The following is a 21,821-nucleotide window of genomic DNA, read 5'->3' as shown; positions in this document are numbered from 1 at the left end:
GCTGTCTGGCCACCACCTGTGCTTCCTGTGCTCCTCTCCTGCTCCATCTCAGCACATGGGACAAAAGCCAGGGACTTAAGTAGAGAATATGCTGTTGAAAGAAGAAGAAGAAAAAAAAAAAGATATGGAAAACATCCCGTAAATGCTTTAGCTGATACATAAAGACAGTTTTTGTTTGGCCATTTGCCTTTTCTCTTTTGTTCATTTTGATGGCCTGGTATTTATTATCTAATTTGGTTTCTACCTCAAGGAAGCCTGGCTACATTTTCCAAAGCCAAAAACCTCATCTGTAGCCATACTCCCTCACTCACACCAGAAGCATATGGGCTTTAATGCACTAAAGTTCAGTATTCCCTATACAAAGCACCAGTCCACACACAAGGATCTAGACACAGCCAAGAGGGCTCTAAACACCCATAATGAGATTATGAGAAGCCCTGCAACTCGAAGGCCACATTCTGTACCTGGGAAAGAAAAGGAAGGAACAGGCTCAAGGAGTAAAACCAATAATTTCTTCCACCTAAAATCATCAGTGATTGGGCTCCTGCTCTGTTTCTTTATGCCATATTCACTAAGGTAAAGATGGCGCCAAGCCAAACAAAGTTAAGAGCAACACTGCTAAAAAATACAGAAGGCTGATGGACTGAGGCCCGGGAGGCCTTGGCTGTGCCACTCATTAGACCTGCAAGGGTTGACAGATGACAACACCTCTCATGGGATTCATCTTCTCACAGTAGGCAGTTCTGTAAGTTGGGTTCCTAAACTGATGATTCAAAGGAGACTAAAAATTGTAAAAGACTAGAAAAATGAAGCTGAAGCCACACCCAAGGAATATTATGCCATGCAGCTATCAAACACACCTACTTGGTACCATGTAATGGTTCTTCACAAGGGAGAAGGAGGAACAGTCCTGTTCTCTAAAAGCAGCCAAGCACTCCTTAGGGATTTCCTGTCAGCAGGACAATACTCTGGTGGCAGGAGCTGGTGCAAGGTATCTTGGACACTGGGGATAACCCCATTAGGAGCTGCTGCCTCCGAGACCCAGATGCTGTACTTAGCAGGACAATGTGCAATGATTCTATGCAATGTCAGGCAGCCAAAAGGTAATACACATATGTGCCCCTATGTGCCAACTCACTGACCTGTTCCTTGAGTTCAGGAAGGATAGCATACAAATTAAAAATGTAATCTACTTTTGATGAGTCTAGCAGAAAATGTACTAGCTGAAGAGAGGATGATGCGGTTCTTAAAAAGCACAATCAGGTGGTTTCCATTGCCATAGGCTTATATTCTGAAATAGCTATCTTCCTTGGTTTCTTAGAGTTTACATGCTCCATCTCTCCAAAGATCTCTTGATGAAATAAAGCATCATTACGATGAAATCCTATCAGACAGGCTTGCTTGTTATGAGGGGTACGACAGTCTCTTCTGAAGTAAACCTGGGTAGGAGCACAGTACTCACAAGGCTAAAAAACAGGCAATGCTCACATGTCCCAACATGGCCCATCAGACTTTACATCTAACAATAATCACATGGCTTGCTTACACAACAAGCTGGCTGACTTGTGTTTAAGTTGGGGCTTAATAGCCAAGCCTCCAAGCATTTTGTTTTTTGTACAGACTTGGCCTCTTCACTGAACATGGCAAATAGAAGGAGTCAGCCTCCATATTTCCTCCTGGGTCTCCTCTAGGACAGAAGCCTCTGTGCACTGCTGAATAATGACTAGTTTGCAGATCTTACACACTGAATTTATGGGCAGGGCCCATACCACTTGCCTCTGTACACCTACTACTCAGCACAATGCTTGAACAAATAAACTAAATCTCAAAGCAAGTATCTGGATCACATAGGAAGAATATTAAATTGAAGGATGTTGAGAGGCTATCATGTACTTAGAAAATAAACTTTGAACAAAACATATTCCAGATTATAACATAATCACTGATCCTACTAACCAATCCTAGATCTACGTATGGAGCACCAGCTCAAGGAGATACAGAATGAGCCAGAGAGCCTTAAATTGGTTTCTGGATGATTCTGATGACCAGTAATCTTTAACCCAAATGGTCTTTACACCTCTAGCAGGGCCCCAGCCTATGTCTTTTAAATGCACTCAAGCCACTACTAACTCCATCATCTTCTTCTTCTGTTTGAGATGGGATCTGGTTTGCAGCCCTACTTTGCCTAGAACGTGCTATACAGATCAAGCTGGTCTTGAGCATGCAGCAACCCTCCTGCCTCTGCCTCCCACATATTGGGATGATGGGCACGCACCACCATACCTAGTCCTCCATATGGTTTCAGAGCTAGTAGTCTTTTCCTTCTGCTTGACAAGGCGTAACAGGTTTACTTTAGTTCACCAAACAAATACTAGGTTTCTCTCCACTGGTACCACATGCCTGAAAGTATCTGTGTCCATTTGGTACAGATTTTTATTTTTTTTTCAAGGAAAATGTTTTCAAATGTTCTTTATTCTAATCAAAAAAAAATCCACTCATATGAATCACATATAACTTATATGAACTCACTTTAAAAATACATGTTCAAAAGCCGGGCGTGGTGGCGCACATCTTTAATCCCAGCACTCAGGAGACAGAAGCAGGCGGATCTCTGTGAGTTCAAGGCCAGCCTGGTCTATATAGTGAGTTCCAGGACAGCTGGGGCTACAGGGAGACCCTGTCTCAAAAAGAAAAGAAACAAAACAAAACATGTTCAAGGTTGGGGTATGCCTAGCCAAGAGGCCATGGTTTTGGTTTCCCAGCAACACATGCATATACACACATACATAACATATGTAAAAATACAGTGTCCAATCTAAGATCCTAAAGGATGAAGGCGTTTGGTCCTACCCCACCACATCAACTTCTCCAGGGACCTCTCCCATCCTTGATAGGATTTGGGCACTGCAACACTGACATTGTATTCATTTGGCTTGTTCCATGAGGCTTCATACTTATTCTTTGACTTACTCATTTTTTGTTTGTTTGTTTGTTTTTTGGGTTTTTTTTTGTTTTTTTTTTTTTGTCTTTTTGAGACAGGGTCTCCTTGTAGCCCCAGCTGTCCTGGAACTCACTATGTAGACCAGGCTGGCCTCGAACTCACAAAGATCCGCCTGCCTCTGCTCCCCAAGTGCTGGGATTAAAGGTGTGCGCCACCACGCCCAGCATGGCTTACTCATTTTTATTGCATATTTGTGTAAATGTGCATGTTTGTGTCTGTGCAGGTGCATGTGTGGGGGTGCGTGCATGTGCATGCCCATGGAGGCCTGAGAACAACCTTGGGTATCATCCTCATGAAGGCTGTTCCCCTCCTTTGAGACAGGGTCTCTCTGACCCGAAGTTCACCAATTAAGCTAGATGGCTGGCCAGCAAGCCCCAGGATGCCTCCTGTCTCCATCTGCCAAGATCACATACCCAACAAATTTACCTGGGTTCTGAGGATCAAACTCAGATCTTTATGCTTATGAAGCAAGCTGTTTACTAAGTATCCATGCCAGTGAATAGCTCTAAACATAAAAGTTCAAAGTTGAAAACCAAGGAACAAGAGTAAATCTAACTGTTCCTTCCACATCATTGAATAGCCTCATCCTTTTAAGAGGAGAAAAGCATGGCGTTTCACCCAGGGAATTACCTTTCCAAGCAGGGCTGCTGGTCGTGAAATTGCCACTCAAGTCTGTCATTCCATCTAAAGCCTTGTGTGACTCTTGAGCCTGGTGGGAACTTTCCTGTATCACTTTCAAGCCCCTATGTGTTCTGGTTTGGTCCTGCCTTTCTAACCAATCTCCTTGGCAGGTCCTGTTCTTCTTGTAAAGCAAGTAACCATGTACTTGTCCTAACAAGAGTACTGAAAAGATTACTACTCTAAATCATGATAAAAAACACATCACTTGGTAGATTCTATCACTAATTAAAAATACATTTACTCTTCTATCACTCAGGGGCAGAATGATCATGGTTGGAATGTCCCAAGGGCCAGGTGTTAGGGGGGAGCTGAGAAAGACAGTGTGGCTCACTGGCAAAGGCTCTTTCTGCTACATTTATGGTGTGGAAAGGAACATTTCCAGTACTGCCCTGGAGCCCTCAGGTGCCCCCACCCCTGTATTTCAGCCCTGGCTAAAGTTCATGACAGGCATCTATCTTGATGGCTCACATAGGCACACTTGGTCCCTCACCAGATAAGCTTGTTTATACTACTCCCCTACCCACAATGTACCTCTGCTTTCTACCTTGGATTCCACCTATCCTTCAGGACTAGCTTCAAAAATCACCACAACTCCTTTACTTCTAACAGAAGGAATGATCCCCATCTTTGAGCTATAAAGCTAGGTTGTTTTTTCATTGCTTTCTGCCTTAGATTAGTTATTTATGTACAGATTTTTTTTTCCTTCTGAGCTACTCAACATCTTACAGACAACTCAGTGTTTGTTTTTCTTATCTTTGGATTGCCCACGGTCCCTCATGAAGAATCGATGCATGGGCCGTCTTCTAGGGAAGAAGATAGGGAAGTGGACTTGGAAGGCTGGTTCCAGATTCTGGAAGAAACTGACTCTGTAAAACTTCCATTTGGTCTGGAGGCCTGGCAATGCTACTGTTGAAGCTTAGGTGCTGACACTTACAAAGGAAATTGTCAAGGGAGTGCACATACTTTTAATTCAATTCCAGTTCTTTCAAGAAATCAGATCTTAAAAGGCAGAGAAGGAAAGAACACAGCTTTCAGTTGGGGCACCAAAGATGAATGTTTCCTGTTGCACCGCGGTACTTTGTGCTGTGAAGGATCGAGCTGGATGGCCTGAGCAATATACAACACCAGCACCTGCTACTCTCCAGGACAGCAAACCCTTCCTTCATTAGTTTTCACTTATTCCACCAGACACAACTTCCAGTTTTTGTGAACTAGGTAACTAGCATCGTTTGGGACCAAAAACTATATTCCAATATATTTTTCTATAGGGGAATAAAATATAATGAGGCTGGCTTAAGTAACTTTTATTGGTTGTGTTAGAGATCCACTAGAAATTTGGAACTAGACAGAGAAACAGAGAAATTGGGACTAAGCTTTGATATGGGCTGAGTTGTGCCTCTTCACTCATTGAGAACACAGTGAGAAGATGCCACCTGCAAGCCAAGGAGAGAGGCCTCAGAAGGAGCCAAGGTTGCCACACCTTGATCTTGAACTTCTCAGTCTGTTGTCTGAGCTATTGCCTGTGGTCCTTAGTGATAGCAGCAAAAGAATATGAGTACTGAGCTATAAGTGCAAAAATTAAAGGAAATTAGGCTAAAAATGAAAATGTTCAAATAAACTCTCCTGGTTTCTTGTGAGTCTCTTGTGAGCAGCACAACAATCTGAAGAACCCATGGGAAGGCGGGCGGGGGGGACACCTTGATGAGTAATAGTAAATGACTGACTGCAGTGACTCATGGACAGCTTGGATGCTGCCTCAAGTGAGCCAGAGAACTTACTCAGCACATCTGTAAGGCGCCTTGACAAGATGTTTAGTCACTCAGAAAACATGAACTGAACTACTAAACAAAAACGACAGTGAAATTATTAGGGGGCCCAAAGTGTACCACATTATGAGAACTGCTAGTATTAAAATTAAAGATTTCACTGTATATATAATTGAAAAGTATAATCTTCTGGAATTTGCAAAATAAACATCCTCAGTTTTCTTGATTGACAGTTAAATGTGGAGCTTTTAAAAAAATTTTACTTATTATTCTCATTTTATGTGTATGCGTGTATTGCCTGCATGTGTGTAAGTGCACCCGTGTCGTGCAATGCCCTTGGAGGTCAGAAGAAGGTGTCGGATTCCCCCAGAACCGGAGTTACAGATGGTTGGTTGTTAGCCATCATGTAGGTGCTGGAAATTGAACCCGAGTTCTCTGCAAGAGCAGTCAGTGCTCTTAACTGCTGAGCTAACTCTCCAGCCAAAATGTGGAGCTTTCATAAACACCATTGGGATTAAGTATCCTAATGGCCCTTAAATTATATGGAGAACATTAAAGGATACTTATGAAAAGAAGCCTATAAGTCATCCTCCTAGGAAACCATCTGGCTTTCTCTATGCTGGAAGCTCATCACGGCTACAACGACATAGAGCTTCCACCACAGATCTGACCACATTCCTAAGTTCTGGGCATGACTGCAGCATTTTCCCCACAGGGCCTTGCTTTTCTAAGCACTGGTTTGGGGGGCCTTTGGCAACTTTCAGGTGTTGCTTAGAAAGAAGTGGCATTTTCAAGATGACAGAACAACCTGCTGTTCTTGAATCTGCGATTCAGAAGCCAAGTGTGGGAATTCAGGTGGATTCCTGTCTATTTCCAGGACACATGACACAGCTGATCTGCCAACCATCTCACTGTTCTCTGGGCAGCCACTGCTAGTGCTGCTTTTGATTTTGCTGCTGGCCACGTCCTCCTGAGGAGGCACAGGAGTGAACAGGCTAGAGGTTTGCCTAAGTCAGAGTGCAGCTGTGTCTGGACCTCTGGAAACAAGTTGACTGGGAGCTGAAATTGAGAGCAGAAGGTGGGAGTTAGTTCACACCCTTCAAATGCCTACTGTGAACTTGAAGTTCAGATCTTCACCTGTGGATTGAAACCATCTGTGCTATAAGCCAAGCGATGGAGGCCTGTGGTTAACTAGCTCTAATCTTGACTCAGATTTTCCAAAACTTCACATATCTCACGCATGTCTATTCTGTGGATGTCTTTAGGTATGATAACTCACATTTTAACCCAACCAACATTTTCAGAGCAAGCCATGCTTAACAGGGATATATACACAGGCCACATGCATCATTTAAAAATTTGTAGCTCTTGGGGCTGAGAAGGTGGGTCAGGACTTGGGATTCAACTCTGGTTCTTCAGCACCCATGTAAAAGGCTGGACATGGCAGCACATACCTGGAATAGCAGCACTGAGAGGAGACAGGAGGATCTCATGGGCTTGGTGGCCAGCAAGCCTAGCCACTTGGTGAGCTCCAGGCTCAGTGAAAGACCCTGTCTCAAAAAACAAGGTAGGAGCTGAAGAGATGGCTCAGCAATTGAGAGCATGTACTACCTGTGCAGATGACCCAAGTTTGATTCCCAGTATCAGGCTGGGTGGCTCAAAACCACCTGTAGCTCTAGCTCCAGGGGCTCTGACACCCTCTTCTGGCCTTTCTTGCATATACTCCCATAGACATATATACATACACATAAACAAAAATAAAGATAAACCTTAAAAATATAAGGTGGAGTGTGATAGAGGAAGACACCTGATGTTAACCTCTGGCCTCCAGGTACACGCCACATACATACATATGCATGCACACTATATACACGGAAACAACTTTTTTAATTTCTTAATTTTATAGCCATCACTTTTTTATTTATTTTTTTGTTTGTTTGATTTTTGAGTCAGTGTCTTGCTATATGTAGCCCAGGCTAGCCTCAAACTCACGATCCTCCTGGTTTCATCCTCCCCAGTGCTGAGATTACAGGTGTGCCCCATTGCATTCAATTTAGTTGCAGCATTTTAAAAGAGATAACAGATAAATTTTTAGTAATTTAGCTTACTGGGTATACATTCATCTTGCAGTATCTGAGGGATTGGTTCCAGGACCCTATGCATATAAAACGGTGCAGGTATTTGCACATTCTGTATATATAGACTCTTATACTTTCAGCTGTCTCTAGGTTATTTGTGACACTTAACAGAATGTACATTATTGTTAAATTGTATTGCTGAAGGAAAAACGTCTGTACATGTTCAGTACAGAAATAATTTCTTTTTAAAAATATTTTTAAAGCTGGGCATGGGGAGGCAGAGGCAGCTGGATCTCTGTGACATTGAGGCCAGTCTGGTCTATATTACGAGTTCCAGGCCAGCTGGGGCTACAGGAAGACCCCGCTCAAAAACAAAAGCAAAAAACCTTTTGATCTACAGTTAGATAAATCTGTGGATGTGGAACCCACAAATGTGGACACCAACTGTATTTATAGTGGGCTGCAGTGCATCCAAATAGCATCATTTCAATGTCTTGCAATATTTTTGAAATTAAAGAAATGTCTTTCTTTTTTTATACAGGGCTTCTAAATCTGATGTTCTTCACGTTTCATTTCAATTCATGAGCCATCTCTCTGGCCTTTATTTTACTTTTTTTTTTGTCTTTTTGAGACAGGATCTTCCTGTAGCCTCAGCTCACCTGAAACATACTATTGAGACCAGGCTAGCCTCAAAATCTCTAGCCTCTGCCTCCCAAGTGCTGGGATTAAAAGCGTGTGCCACCACGCCCAGCTCAGATGCTAGATCTTTATCAGAAATGCTTGGTTTGTGTCTATATTTCATAAAATCTATAGTTGAAAAGTAGATTCATTCACATACCCAAGATGTTTCCAAAGAATATTGATTCAGGGACTGGAGAGATGGCTCAGTGGTTTAAGAACACTGGCTATACTTGCAGAAGACCCAGGTTCAAATCCCAGCACCCACATGGCAGCTAACAACTGTCTGTAACTCCAGTTCCAAGGGATCCTGACAACCTCTTCTGTTCTCTGCATGCATTATACAACATGGGTGCACTTACCTACATGCAGGCAATACACACATACACATAAAACAAAAAATACTTTTTTTTAAAAAAAAAGGAATATTGATTCATAGATTTTAAATTTAGACAAATTTAATTAAGATTAAATTTAAAGTTCAGCTGCTCAGGCCAGGTATGATGGAACATACCTATAGTCCCAGCACTTAGGAGGAAAGAGTAGAAAGGTCTGTGAGTCTGAGGCTAGCCTGGACTATATGGGAAGCCCCTGCCCAGCCTGGGCTATATGTATATGTGGAGGCCAGATGTCGACCTCAGGTGACTTTCTCTATCATGCTCCACCTTGAAACCCTGTCTCAAAAAATAAAATGAAATATGCCGGGCGTGGTGGCACATGCCTTTAATCCCAGCACTTGGGAGGCAGAGGCAGGTGAGTTCAAGGCCAGCCTGGTCTACATGGTAAGTTCCAGGACAGCTGGGGCTACAGGGAGACCCTGTCTCAAAAAAAAAAGACAAAATAAATAAATAAATAAAATGAAATTAAGTAAAATAAAATTCAGGTGCTCAGGTGTACTAGCTATAGTTGAAGTACTAAGTCCCACCTGTTGCTAGTGGCTACTCTATCAGACAATGAGCCCCAGATCAGTGAAAGGGGCTAGGTGGAGGGGTGGAAACAAGTTCATCACAGTGAGTACTGTGAGGATGAATCAGATACAGCTCTTCTTTCTTGGAGTGAAGATAAGGGACGGTATGAGACATACATACAAACAGCAACAACAGAACGCAGGTTATGATGAATGCAAAACAGAGAAAGGAGGAACTGGAGGAAGAGAAAAGAGCATGCACACAGGAAGGCTGGCCTCTGGAGACTGGTAGTTAAGGCTGGGCATATGTCTGGAATGGTGGGACAGAAAGCTTTTAAAAGACAGCCTTAGGCAGTACTGAAAGCACCAATTAGCAGGTTGAAGAGTGCTCTAAGCACACTGTCAATGAAGAAAGAATTCTCTGAGAATGGATTTGAGGTGTCTTTTGCGAAGACTTACTTGACACTGATATGACTGATGGACAGAGAGGAAGAAAGCTTGTCTGCTACGTGACCAACTAGCCACTGAACTATCCCAAGAAAAATGGGGAGGTGCTAGGGAACAAAACTCATATTTGATTAAGTGTATACATTAGGACCTCAGGACTTGACAACCTAGGGAGGAGATCTTAGAAAGGGAAGAGGCACCAGAGGTTCTGTGGCAATTAAAATAGGGAGCACAGAAGAGAGCCTAGGTACAGAAATATCAACGCTAGTGTGTGCATGTAAATGCTTTAAAGGAAGATTGAGATATATCTGTGTATATCGGGTGAGAGTAACCTTTGGGCAGACATGAAAAGAAATGTGTATGGATCTAAAAAAGTCTTACATAGCCTTTACAATCTATAGATATTATAAGCAATTGAGAGATTTAAAGCATACAGGAAGAAGGACTTGAGATCTGAACACTTGGATGAGTGCTCTGGAATCAATCCCTGGTGGATAGCAAGAGATGGCTGTATACCATTCCAAGTCCTCAAGCTATTAGGAAGCAAAGCATTATTAAAATGATCACTCCTAGTATTAAAGGACATAGAAAAGCACTTGAGGTATATGTTAAAAATTTCAATTTTAATTTGAAATTTAATTTGAAACCTACATGCTACATAGCACAGAAAACATGTGTGAGACTCATACTAAGCTGCCAGCATGCCTGGCTTATCTCTGGGGAGTAAGACTGAAGGGAGCAATGGGTTCCACATTTTAGATTTTACAACTGGTTGAACTGCCATAGAGAGCACATTGTTTCTATTTTTTAAGGTAGTGAAACCGCCTAGCATGCACAAGGCCCCAAGTTCCATGTCCATTACCCCCAAATCAAAACAAAAAGCAGGGAAAGGACAAAACATGTATTTATATATTCATAACAATGTTTGGGAAGATATATATCAAAGCATTTTCTCTGGATGCTGGGCCTGGGGGCACATATCCAATCCCAGCACTTGGGAGGTACTGACAGGAGGAGTGGAGTTCAAGATAAGCCTAAACTATGAGAAAATTCAAGGCTAGCCTGGGCTACATGAGACCCTGTCTCAAAAAAACACAAAAAAGGTTAAAAAATAAATCACCCAGGTCATTTTAAAAGCTTATTATATTCTAAAGTAAATGAACAATATTTTCCATCATCAGAAAAAAAAAAAAGTCATGAACAGCAGTAGGACTTGGGATATAAAATTTAAATGTGTTTGCAAGGTCAGAAGTTCTAGGGCTGAGGTGTTCTTTAAAGTGTTTGGATCTGATTCTTTTGCCTCTGTGGGGCTCATGTTTATTTCTGTTCTACTGAAGCTATGTCTACTTTGTTTCTTTTTCATAATTTCATTCAGTGTAGCCATAAAGGAAAATCGAGGCTGACCTAAAGGCAGGCCTTCCTCAAAGAAGACAAAAGGCCCTCTGTAACCTGTGGGATGAAAACCTCATCAGTCGAATGGGATTCTTGTCATGAATGACTTCAGTTGCTGGTGGGCAGAAATTCTCAAGAGAACAAAAAGCATGAGAGCAGTTTCAGTGCTGGGCTGTCACTCCAGGGCAGGCATGCTGGTAACTTTATATTATAATGATGGGGACAAAGAACAAGGTGTCCCATTCACTCTGAGGCTCCTGCAACTACAGGGTCTCAGGACCTTGCCAAGCCTTTCACTGAAGTGGAAATGAAAAGAAACTTTGAAGGAGTGTGAAGGGGGCTGAGGGCAGGTAAATCACCAGCAGTCATATAAATAATGGCAGAGAACTAGGGGAAGAGATGAAAAGACGCCGTGTGATCATTCACCAAGAGAATGGTGCGCACTAGATTGGGCTCGTTTCTGTCTGGTGCCGTTGTTTTTACTGAACAGTTAAGCACCCTAGGAAATGCCAGTTAGGCCTTAAAGATAGTTTAGAGCTGGTGAGCCTCACTGCCCTGGCTGTTTTGACAGCAAGTTTTGGCAGTTCATGGTAGAGAGTCTTGTTTACACTAAGCTGTCACTAATGCAACTACACCTCTGGAAAAAAAGGTTCAGCTCAAAGACAAGTTTCTCTCTTCCTCATCCCCCCCCCCCCCCCCGCAGTTAATAAGAAGCAAAGCCTCCTGCTCATAGCACACCTGAGCCTGCTGGTGGCTGGGGGGTTGTGAGTCCAGCCCCATACCCCAACTGGGGCAACCTGCTCTTGGTGCTCTTGGGCACACACCATTCAGGACTCCCCCCCTACACCACACCCCTGCTCCACCCGGCTAGCTGATGCAAATAAGGGTCTTATTCTGAAAGAGGAAATTTAGGAGCTGACTGAGCTTCCAGTTCTTCCCAGTTTTCAGGCCACACCAAGAATGCCAGGGAGCCTTCTAACAGGCTGGCTTAGGATCACAAAGCAAATGCCACAAAGAAACGCCCTACCCCACCCCTATATGAAGCACTGCAGGGTGAGGCTGAGCCATTCATGACCAGACAGACCTTAGCTTGTTCTCCCTGGATTTTTGTCCTCTGTGAGCGGTCTGGTTTGGAAGTGACCTTAGAAACCACAGGATCTCATAACACCAGAATTGAAAGCACTGCCTTCCAGGACAGATACTGCCTTGCCCTACCTGCTCTGTTTAGTTTTTTATTTTCTTTTGGCTCCCAGAGGGATTGAGCCAAACAAGTAACTTTCAACGGGTGACATGATTTCTAAACTGAACGCAAAGTGTCCTTTCTTCCCAGTATGCCAATGGTTGGCTGGTGGCAAACATTTTCCCCTGTGTGAGGGGTAAGAACAAATATGTGAGTCGAGCAATGAGAAAGTGATGGAGATCACCCTCCACTTCACTTCATGGGTCACAGACAGTCCCTGACACTCAGACACTCCCAAAGGGATGCTCACGTAACTTGCCATGAAACCAGAAACGAGCAGGCCATAGGGGCTGCTTGCCTGAGCCCAGAGTTAAGCTTCTCTCTACGTGGGGATCTGGTCACAGCTACTAAGACCTTATACAATGGTCAGATTGGGTCTTCGGGTCAGTGTTCAGGTAGCTAGGAGCCTGAACTTCCCAGTAGGCTCTAGGAGACAAGGGACCAGGGAGACAGGTGGAGCAGGGCCAGGCATTCCCATGGGTCTAGAGCTGGCCAGGTAACAATTTTGCTCTCATATCCATCCATGGCCTAAAAGAGAAGCAAGTCTCTAGTAGGACTGAGTCCAAGTCCCCAAGACAGAGCAGTGACTAAGTGGGCAGAGAGGCAGACCTGAAGCAGAATCTTTGGGCACACTAGGGAAGAAGTTAAAAACATGTGTTTAGGGACAGAACAGAAGGCAAACACAAGTGCCAAAGTCAGGTAAAAGTAGTGGCAAACCAGCTCACCCATTCGGCTATATCTACAGAGCAGAACTAGAGGTCAGCTGCTTAGCCTATGGTAGGCATTAGATTGTTGCCTAGAGACTTCACCCAAAATACCTAGCATGCTTTGGAAGGCATCACTTAATAAACAACACAGTAACACCTATAACATCACTGTTGAACCAGCAGCCACAATGGCAGGCAGAAATGATGCCAGAAGTCAGCACTTTCCTGACTTAGGGATACTGTATTACTCTAATAGACACATTAAAAAAAAATCATTGCAAGAATGATAGGTGAAGCACCAAGCTTGACTTTTTCCCAGGGACTCCTGGAATAGTTATCTCAAGGTACCTCAGGTATTCCGGAACTCTCAAGCCAATCTCGGATGATGTTTTCAACAGACAACTCAAGCCTTTAGGGACAAAACAGAAAGCAAATGATTAAAATTTTCCAGAGCACTTATTAGCCAGAATGTTTGTGTGTCATTATGCGGGCTCATCCCAGCATCCATCATCCAGAGGAGGAGCTGCTCTCTGGAGAAAGAGCAACATTCCAATGGGTGGGGGTGTGGGAGGGAACCCCATCATATCAGGGCAGTCTCGCTAGTCAATAGCAAAGGCTGCACATGGGAATTGAAGAATCACAAGCACAATACAGTGATGGGTGCTTTTAATGCTTTGAAATGAACTTTGTGATTGAGAAAGTCACTTTGGGAAGATAAGAAGTATTCCTAGGAATAATTGGCTACTGGAGAGGGGTGAGGCAGAGTAAGGCCCAAGCGCTCCAGCAGTTAGTGAGCGCCACAGATGTGAACATACAGTGAACAATGGGCTGCAAGGACAGAGCAGTGCAGACAGAGCAGTGTACATGGGATCAGCCACAGAGGACACAAGGCACAGGTATGGCTCCCACTGTCTGTTTCTAGGCAGGCCCATATCAAATCCTCTTGCTATATCATATTATGATTGCTTCTTATGTCAGTTGAAATTCTTTTGCTTAACGTCCTGCTGACATCCCTGGTCCTCAAAATTACTAAGTATCTGATATATTTGGGGTCAAGAGATCTTAGGTTGTAGCTTCTGTTCTTCCTTGAATAATACAGTTTAAAGCAAACACATCCCCCTTTATCACCTTCCAGATAATCCCTACTTGTGCTCAGTATCTCTCTGCTTACAGAGAGGCCTGCTGGACTCTCCCGGATAGAAGGATGGCTGCCTCCTGTGTATAACTCCCACCACTCCCTGTCCCCTGTGTCACAGCACCAGTTGGTACTATGAATTATTTGGTTATTGAACTTTTACTGTCTCCTCGCAGAACTGAACTTCTCCAGCAGCAAATTCCAGCACTTTACACGGTTCCTGTTAGTAAAGAAGATTTCTATATAGATATTTTTTATTTGAATGAATGAAAACACACTTCTCAGCCCAGGGAGGTGGCTCAGTGGGTATTCAAGCTTAACGAGCCAAGTTCAGTCCCTAGAACTCACATAAAAAGCTGGATGTGCTGGCATGCACCTGTAATCCCAGTACTCTTATGATGAGATGAGAAGTGGAGACAGGAGAATAACCCAGAAACTTGTGTGCCAGCTAGCCTGAGAATGTAGCACAGTAGCAGAAACAATAAGAGAGTCCCTGCCTAATCAAGGTGCTGGTAAGAACCTACTCTCAGAAGAGACTTTGTCTCAAAAAGACCAAAAAAAAGAAGTTGTCCTCTGATCTCTACATATGTAGCATGGCACATGCACATGAACACACACACACACACACACACACAATATCATACATTTAAAAACCTAACCCCCTGCTTCTCTGTTGACAACAGAAGTTGTAGAAACATATAGTAAAGCCTATACCACTGACATCCTGGAAGGTCAGTGCAGCCTACCATGGATGGTGTGATCAGACATGAGAGAGGGAGCTGGAGAAATAGGGCCCACTACAGGGAGGGGAAGTAGGTTATGCAGAGAAAGTAGCCAATAATGTCTGGCTCCAGGACTACTAGGCAGAAGAAGGAGAGAGGACCTAAGAGGACAGACAGACAAGCACTATCTCACTAGGTCCTCCTGGTCCCCCAAATCAGTGGAATCTGGACATGCTTCCTAAAAAATCCAAGTGCCACCATCACGGGGCCCTCCCACTACTTAATTATAGTAATTTAATAGTATAAACCCCAGTGTAAACAGCCAAGTCCCCCTGTAACTGTGAGTGGAGAAGCACACATGGGGTTGTGTGCCCAAATGTGTGCATGTGTGTGAAAAAAGGAGGCAACTTCTCTAACAGGAGCCCCTCAATCCAGACTGGCAAGTGGGTGTACACAGAGCTGACCCCAGTGCTCAAAGCCTAGGGCTGCTGAGGGGAGGGTGAGGATGAAACTGACCCCTCTACCAGAGGACTGTATCTGGGTGGTATGTGCAATGGCAGGTAAGAGAAAAGTCTGCTTTTTTTCAAACAAGAGGACTTCCTTTGTAAACAGAAGTCAGTTTTATCTGTTAGCTTCACACATTTCAGTAGAAATCAAACTAGCTTCCCTGGATGCAGGCAGGATGTGCCCTTTATTGGCTTTCTTTCTAGCCAGAGAGACACTCCTGTGGCCAGAACTCAAGCACCATCTCAGTGACCCTTGGGAAGGCTGCTGTGGGAGGCAGTCTAAGCCACGCTCTACTGCACTTGGCATCCAGGAAAATGGTCCTCAGCATGTGAGGGAGAGGCAGAACTCAGAGGTTTACAAGAAGCAGGATGATCAAAGGGCCAGACACACTGGATGCATGAGGGAGGTCAAGGGAGCTGGGATTAAATGTCCTGAAAAGGCAGCATCTGAGGGGTGACTTAATTGCTATTTTCAAGTGATTTTACAAAAGATGGCAAACAGCTGTTGTGCATCACTACAGAGGAGTGGATATGAGGACAGGGACATAAATTTCTTTTGGGGAATTCTCACTGAAAGATATTTCTCTTGGTGGCATGGAGGAAGGGCTGGAAGCGAAGGCAGAGAAGGTTGCTGAGTGAGGTCCCAAGTCCTCATGAGAGAAAGCTGAAGAGCAGGCAAGTCTGTATGTGGTGAATCTCTGGTAGAGCTTCTGGGCCAGCTTCAGTGGAGAGCTGAGGTGGGAATGAATGTTTGTGAGGAACACATGACTTCCACAACAACAGCAGCTTATAGGGAACTGAGTCTGGGTGTGTGCAAGAAGACTTCCTGGTTCAGGAGGGACAGATGGATGAAGGATAGCAAGAAGAGCCTTGGGAGAGGCTTCGGGAAGAAGGAAGCACTTGAGTGTGTCCTGGGGAGGCTTACTGCCCTGCACACTGGGGGTATACCAGTGGAAATGGAAGGAGGGCACAAACAGGGTAAAGTGAACCCAAGCACCTGGCTGTGGGCCATGGGGGAGAGAAGCGGCTTGGTTCAGTGGACAGCACCAAGGATGGGGTGAGAAGGCACTGGGATGGCTAAGAACAAATAAGAATAAGCAAGGACGTGGCTGGAAGCAGGGAGCCCACATGGTAGGCTGCTGATTTATACACTTACAAACACTTCTGAGACAAAGCTGGAGGTGGAGAGCTGGGAAAGGACATGGAGGGTGGAAGATGGTGGGTGGACCCTGGCCCCCATCAAGTGTACAAGACAATTCTCCACAAAACACATGTGGCTACATACAGTCAGTTTGTGCCACAATCCATAGCCAACTGGCAAGTGATGAGGCAGTTTCTATCTTGCCATATCTAGTATTTGCACACAAACTATAACATTATACAGTGGCATTAAAACAACAGCAATAAAACAAACAAAAGCATCTCTACACTGCCAAGTGCAGACACAGAAGCAGAAGCTACTGTTTACTGAGGACTTGTAAGAGTAGTACAGACAAGATCTCATCTAAACTTTACAGTAACAGTATCAAATTATTGTTATCCCTATCTTAGAGTTGAACAAAAGTTCTGAGAGGTTGAGGAACTTATCTAATGCCACACAGACTGTCCTTGGAGAACTGGAATTCAAACTCAAGAAGCCCCAGCTTCTCTATCCATGACAAGCTTAGGCCTCACAGTGAATCACTTTCTGCAGCGGTATACATCAGCCTGCACAAGTGGAGCCTGTGCACGCTGCAAACACAGGGTTTCCTCTGGCTAATACCTCTGCTGCTGGTGGCCTGGTCCCTGCTGTGGCTGCCCTGTTTGTCAACCCTCCAATTATATTTTTGAAGACACAGAGAGGCCCTTGGCTGTGGAGGGAGCAAAGTGTGAGGGTAGGAGAGCTCCTACTTCAGCTGTATCCAGGAGCAAAAACCGTTCCCTCTTGAATGAAAGAACATGTGTTTTCAGATCACCTTCCTCTGGAAAGGTTCAAAGCATCTTACAATTATCACTTCATTCCTTGGTGCAGCCTTGTGAAGAGGGTGTCAATTGTTAAAGCTGATGCAGAAAGCAGCCTATGAAGTCTCTGGCCAAAGTCAGCACAGACAGAGGGGTTTCTAAGGCCCTGCGCATTGGTGCAGACATCAGGCTACACTAAGCCTGTCTGGGGGAATGTGGAATAAGATGTTAGATAACTAAGGAAGATGCAAGCATTAATCCGCCCCCTCAAAAAGCAAGCAAGCAAAGCTTAAGGTACAACAGGTGGCCTCATCTCTCAAGGAAATGGGAATCTACCATAGAAAATCTTTAATTTTCTGGGAAGAAATGGACCACATGTTTTCAAAGAAAAAGTAACATCTATGCTATTTTTGCTGTTCTTCCATAATTATGGACAGAGCAGGGTAGGTGAATATGTGAATCTGGACATGGACGTGTAGCAGTGGTTAAGGTGACAGCTGACTATCACATCAAGACACCCAGAGTCTAAGCCAGTACTGCGTGTTTTCCCTGTGAGATCATGTGGCTTAAATAATCACAACAGACAAGCAGAAGTATTTCCACTTAGCCAGGACCCTGGACATGCAGGAAATTACCCTCTGCATGTCTGATCACGATGGAAATTGATTTTATACAGAGAGCTAATAGAACACAGACCCAAGACTGTATATCCTCCATGTCTACTAGTGAGCTCATACTTCCCGCCTCACTGCTGAAACCCAGGCTGGAGCAGCCCCAGGTCTCCCAGATACTGGAGGTAGCAGGTGGTATCATCTATTGGCTGTCTGCTTCTTATTTGCCCCACATCCCACAGAGCAGCTCTGAGTTTCAGTGGCCTGTCTCCTTACCCTCTGGGCTGTAAATGTGGTCACACTTAGTTAACACAGCAGGGGACAGAATATGCTGGCCTCTCTGACATGATACTGAGTAGAAAAGTAAGCTGTTTTTAAAGCCCAGAAAGTGACCAACTGATCTTTTCCTGATGTGAAAGGAAGCAGAAATAAACTGGAGCTTGAACAAAATGGTGCTGTATACACCTCTATGTGTTTGCTGTTGATTTCTGAGCTAGGTTGATAATGATGGGGAGTTGACGATCAGCCATATCTGCTACATGGGCCCATCAGCTTGTGGGTGATCTAGTGCAATGTCTTTATCACTCTCAGCTCCTGTCTTCAGTCTCTTGAGATCCTAAAGCTCATATTCTGCCCATTACCTCCATAGCAAAGCACACAATCCCAGCAGCTTTCACTTGGGGGTAAATCACAGGGCCTTAGCAACTTTGAACGTGCAGGTATCAGACAGAGAAAAGGCTCTGGGGACTCCAGAGCTCAGGTTTGAAATGGAAAATGCACTTGGCTCTAGAATGCAGTTTACATTCTATATAGGTTTTTAAATTTTGATAAGTAATGCTTTTAAATTCCTTTTCTACATGTGGAAGCACACTGTGTCTCAAAGCTTTGCACAGTGTTGTTTATTTTCTTGATCAAAACAAGGTGTTTATGCTGGGGTGGATAATGAAGACTGCTGATGAGGCATTATAAAATGAGTGCCCTCCTGCTCTGTGGGGGAGGAAAGTACTCGGATAAAACAGATACACAAACATACACACACAAACACAGCAACTGATGGGCAAAGAATGAATTGGTGGCTATGGATGACACCAGGACCCCAGGCGAGCAACAGCACACTGGATCAGGGTGCTCTTTGATTGGGAGGTGGCAACCTGGGTTCTGGTTTGCCTGCTGAGCACTTCACTTTTTACTTATCTCTTTGCTTTCCCCTTCCAATCTGCCCTGTCTCCACTGTTTCCCCTCCATACTGACTCCAGGAACAAGCAGCTGAGCTGCCCCACTGCGCTTCCAGCTCCACTTCAGAGTGTAGACCAGTGGCCAAGAAAGAAAAGCCAGGCTCACCCTTGACTCCTCTATTCAACTTTTACAACTAATCAGCCATTTTTAACGTGGCATCTCTCAAATGAGCCTGGGATTTGTTCATTACATTCAAAGCACACTGCCACTGTCATCCTCAAAACAATTCCAATTCTCAAGATCTGTTGACTGAAGGACTCTAGAGGTCTCTAGTGGGTCTCCTGGCTTCTATCCCCCCACCTCCCTCATTGCAAGATCTCTTGACTGAAGGACTCTAGAGGTCTCTAGTGGGTCTCCTGGCTTCTATCCCCCCACCTCCCTCATTGCAAGATCTCTTGACTGAAGGACTCTAGAGGTCTCTAGTGGGTCTCCTGGCTTCTATCCCCCCACCTCCCTCATTGCAAGATCTCTTGACTGAAGGACTCTAGAGGTCTCTAGTGGGTCTCCTGGCTTCTATCCCCCCACCTCCCTCATTGCAAGATCTCTTGACTGAAGGACTCTAGAGGTCTCTAGTGGGTCTCCTGGCTTCTATCCCCCCACCTCCCTCATTGCAAGATCTCTTGACTGAAGGACTCTAGAGGTCTCTAGTGGGTCTCCTGGCTTCTATCCCCCCACCTCCCTCATTGCACTCCCATACTGCTTCCCCAGAGGTACTCTAAAAGGCTGCAGTGGGATCTCTGTTTCAGAACTCATTTCAGGCTCCAGGCTAGGGCTGATGAGCCTGTTTGTTCTCTGCCTCCAGGACCCAGAACCTCACTAGGCCCTTCCTATACTGATTCTAATGACCTGTGACTGCAGTAGTTGACTAGGATCTCCTTGCATGGGATTTATTCTTCTCTGTCCCCCAATGTCCAGTCTAAAGCCTGGTATAAGAGGTGCTCCACAGAGAGCACTAATCAATCCAGGCAAGAGAACAACACAGAGGCAGCTGGACACAGAATCACTAGCTGACTGGTATGATCTGAAAGCCTTGCCCATTCTGCATAGCTCACATGCCTAACAGATGTGTTTAAGGATCAGTTTGCAACCAGGGTCAAAGATTAGAGGCTCCAGGGGGTACGTGTGGGGTCTTTGGAGACCTAGATAAAATTGATACAATATGCTGCATAGGTAATAGGGTAAATGGTCTGTTTTAACAGCCAAACTAGATTTTTGAGAGTAGTTAGCAGACAGGAAGATGTTTCAGTTTGAAAATATATTCCAGTGTACCTGCAAAAGTAAATTTGCTGTAGGAATGAAATCATTGTAACTTTTAAGGAGAATTCTTAGAGATTTAATTCTGCTAGGCAAAGCATGATCCTACCTGGAAGAGGTTCCCCATCAAAGAGATGTGGTGGGTGGTTGGTGGCCACCATAGGACAGGGACGCTGCCCTTAACCTCGACAATTATAACAAAAGTCTCTTTGTGGACTCAGTGTGTTGCCTCAATAAATATTCACAATGATAAAAGCCAGGTCTCTTGGAGCCAGAGGGCTCAGGGGCCATTCAAATGAACACCTTAACTGCATTATGAAGATTAAAAGTGAGATCTCCCAAACGAAAAATGTACTTTCTTGTTTCAGTGAAAAATGTTATATTTATGCCCTAAGGTCTTTTGCCTAAAAGTATGCAATTAGGCTCCGAACAGACTTTGGCAACCAGCAGAGGAGGTGATATACCATGTCTATACATTTATTTTCTCTTTCCTTCTACCAATTCACTTTCTCTCCTCCTTCCTTCTTTTGCTTTAAGTCCTAGGAAACTTCTCTACTCTGTTAGAGAACCTGAATTGCTATGAGGGTTGGTGTATAAGAAAAGAACATTGCTGAGGGCATACTTCAGTGTAGATCGCTTGCCTAATGTGAGAGGCTGTGAGTTTAATGTCCAGTGTGTGTGTGTGTGTGTGTGTGTGTGTGTGTGTAGGGGTGTGTGTGTATCTTCTAGGTTTGCTTTGTCATAAGGAAAAATGGCCACATCGGATATGATTTCTGCATGAAGAACCCCCCGTCTGTTTAAAAAAGGATGATAAATCTGAAACATTTATAACCATCCACAACAAGGCACAGTTTCTTTGAGCAGCCTTCTGAAAAGCTGATTATCTTGCCCAATTACTGAGGCCATATGTAATGTTTGTGAATAAGACTTCCTTCAGAATCAAAAGGCCTGAGCATGGAAAGGCAGCAACAAAAGAATTAGCAAGTACACTGATTCTTCACGATACACTATTTTGCTATGTATGTGTGTGTGTTTTCACTTTATAAAAAAACAGCGGGGTCTGGTGAGATGGTTCAATGGGTAAAGGTGCTTGCCGTGTAAGGCTGGTGATCTGAGTTCAATCCTGGAATTCATGTTAGGGTAGAAGTAAAGAATCTACTCCACAAAGTTGTCCTCTGGCATGTGCCCCCCCATAAATAAATAAATAAATAAATAAATAAATAAATAAATACATAAATAAATAAATAAATAAATAAATAAATAAATAAATAAATAAATAAATAAATAAATAAATAAATAAATAAATAAATAAATAAATAAATAAATAAATAAATAAATAAATAAATAAATAAATAAATAAATAAATAAATAAATAAATAAATAAATAAATAAATAAATAAATAAATAAATAAATAAATAAATAAATAAATAAATAAATAAATAAATAAATAAATAAATAAATAAATAAATAAATAAATAAATAAATAAATAAATAAATAAATAAATAAATAAATAAATA

The 21,821-nt window shown here is 43.6% G+C and overlaps 1 protein-coding gene across 1 annotated transcript in view; it reads right to left on the bottom strand.

Moving 5' to 3' along the window:
• LOC103745978 (aminopeptidase O-like) overlaps positions 1-21,821 on the bottom strand; it is a gene marked incomplete at its 3' end in the record, with an annotated part of 51,629 nt that overhangs the window by 14,550 nt on the left and 15,258 nt on the right. The window contains exon 4 of the mRNA XM_017801932.2: positions 13,246-13,306. Within this exon, the coding sequence (XP_017657421.1) occupies positions 13,246-13,306 (61 nt within the window). The remainder of the gene's footprint in view (positions 1-13,245; positions 13,307-21,821) is intronic.

Source organism: Nannospalax galili, unplaced genomic scaffold (assembly GCF_000622305.1).
Source record: "Nannospalax galili isolate Female #2095 unplaced genomic scaffold, S.galili_v1.0 scaffold4704, whole genome shotgun sequence".
In the NCBI taxonomy this organism is placed as follows: domain Eukaryota; kingdom Metazoa; phylum Chordata; class Mammalia; order Rodentia; family Spalacidae; genus Nannospalax; species Nannospalax galili.
Note: the sequence above shows the minus strand (reverse complement) of the source record. Positions and strands in the feature narration are given on the sequence as shown.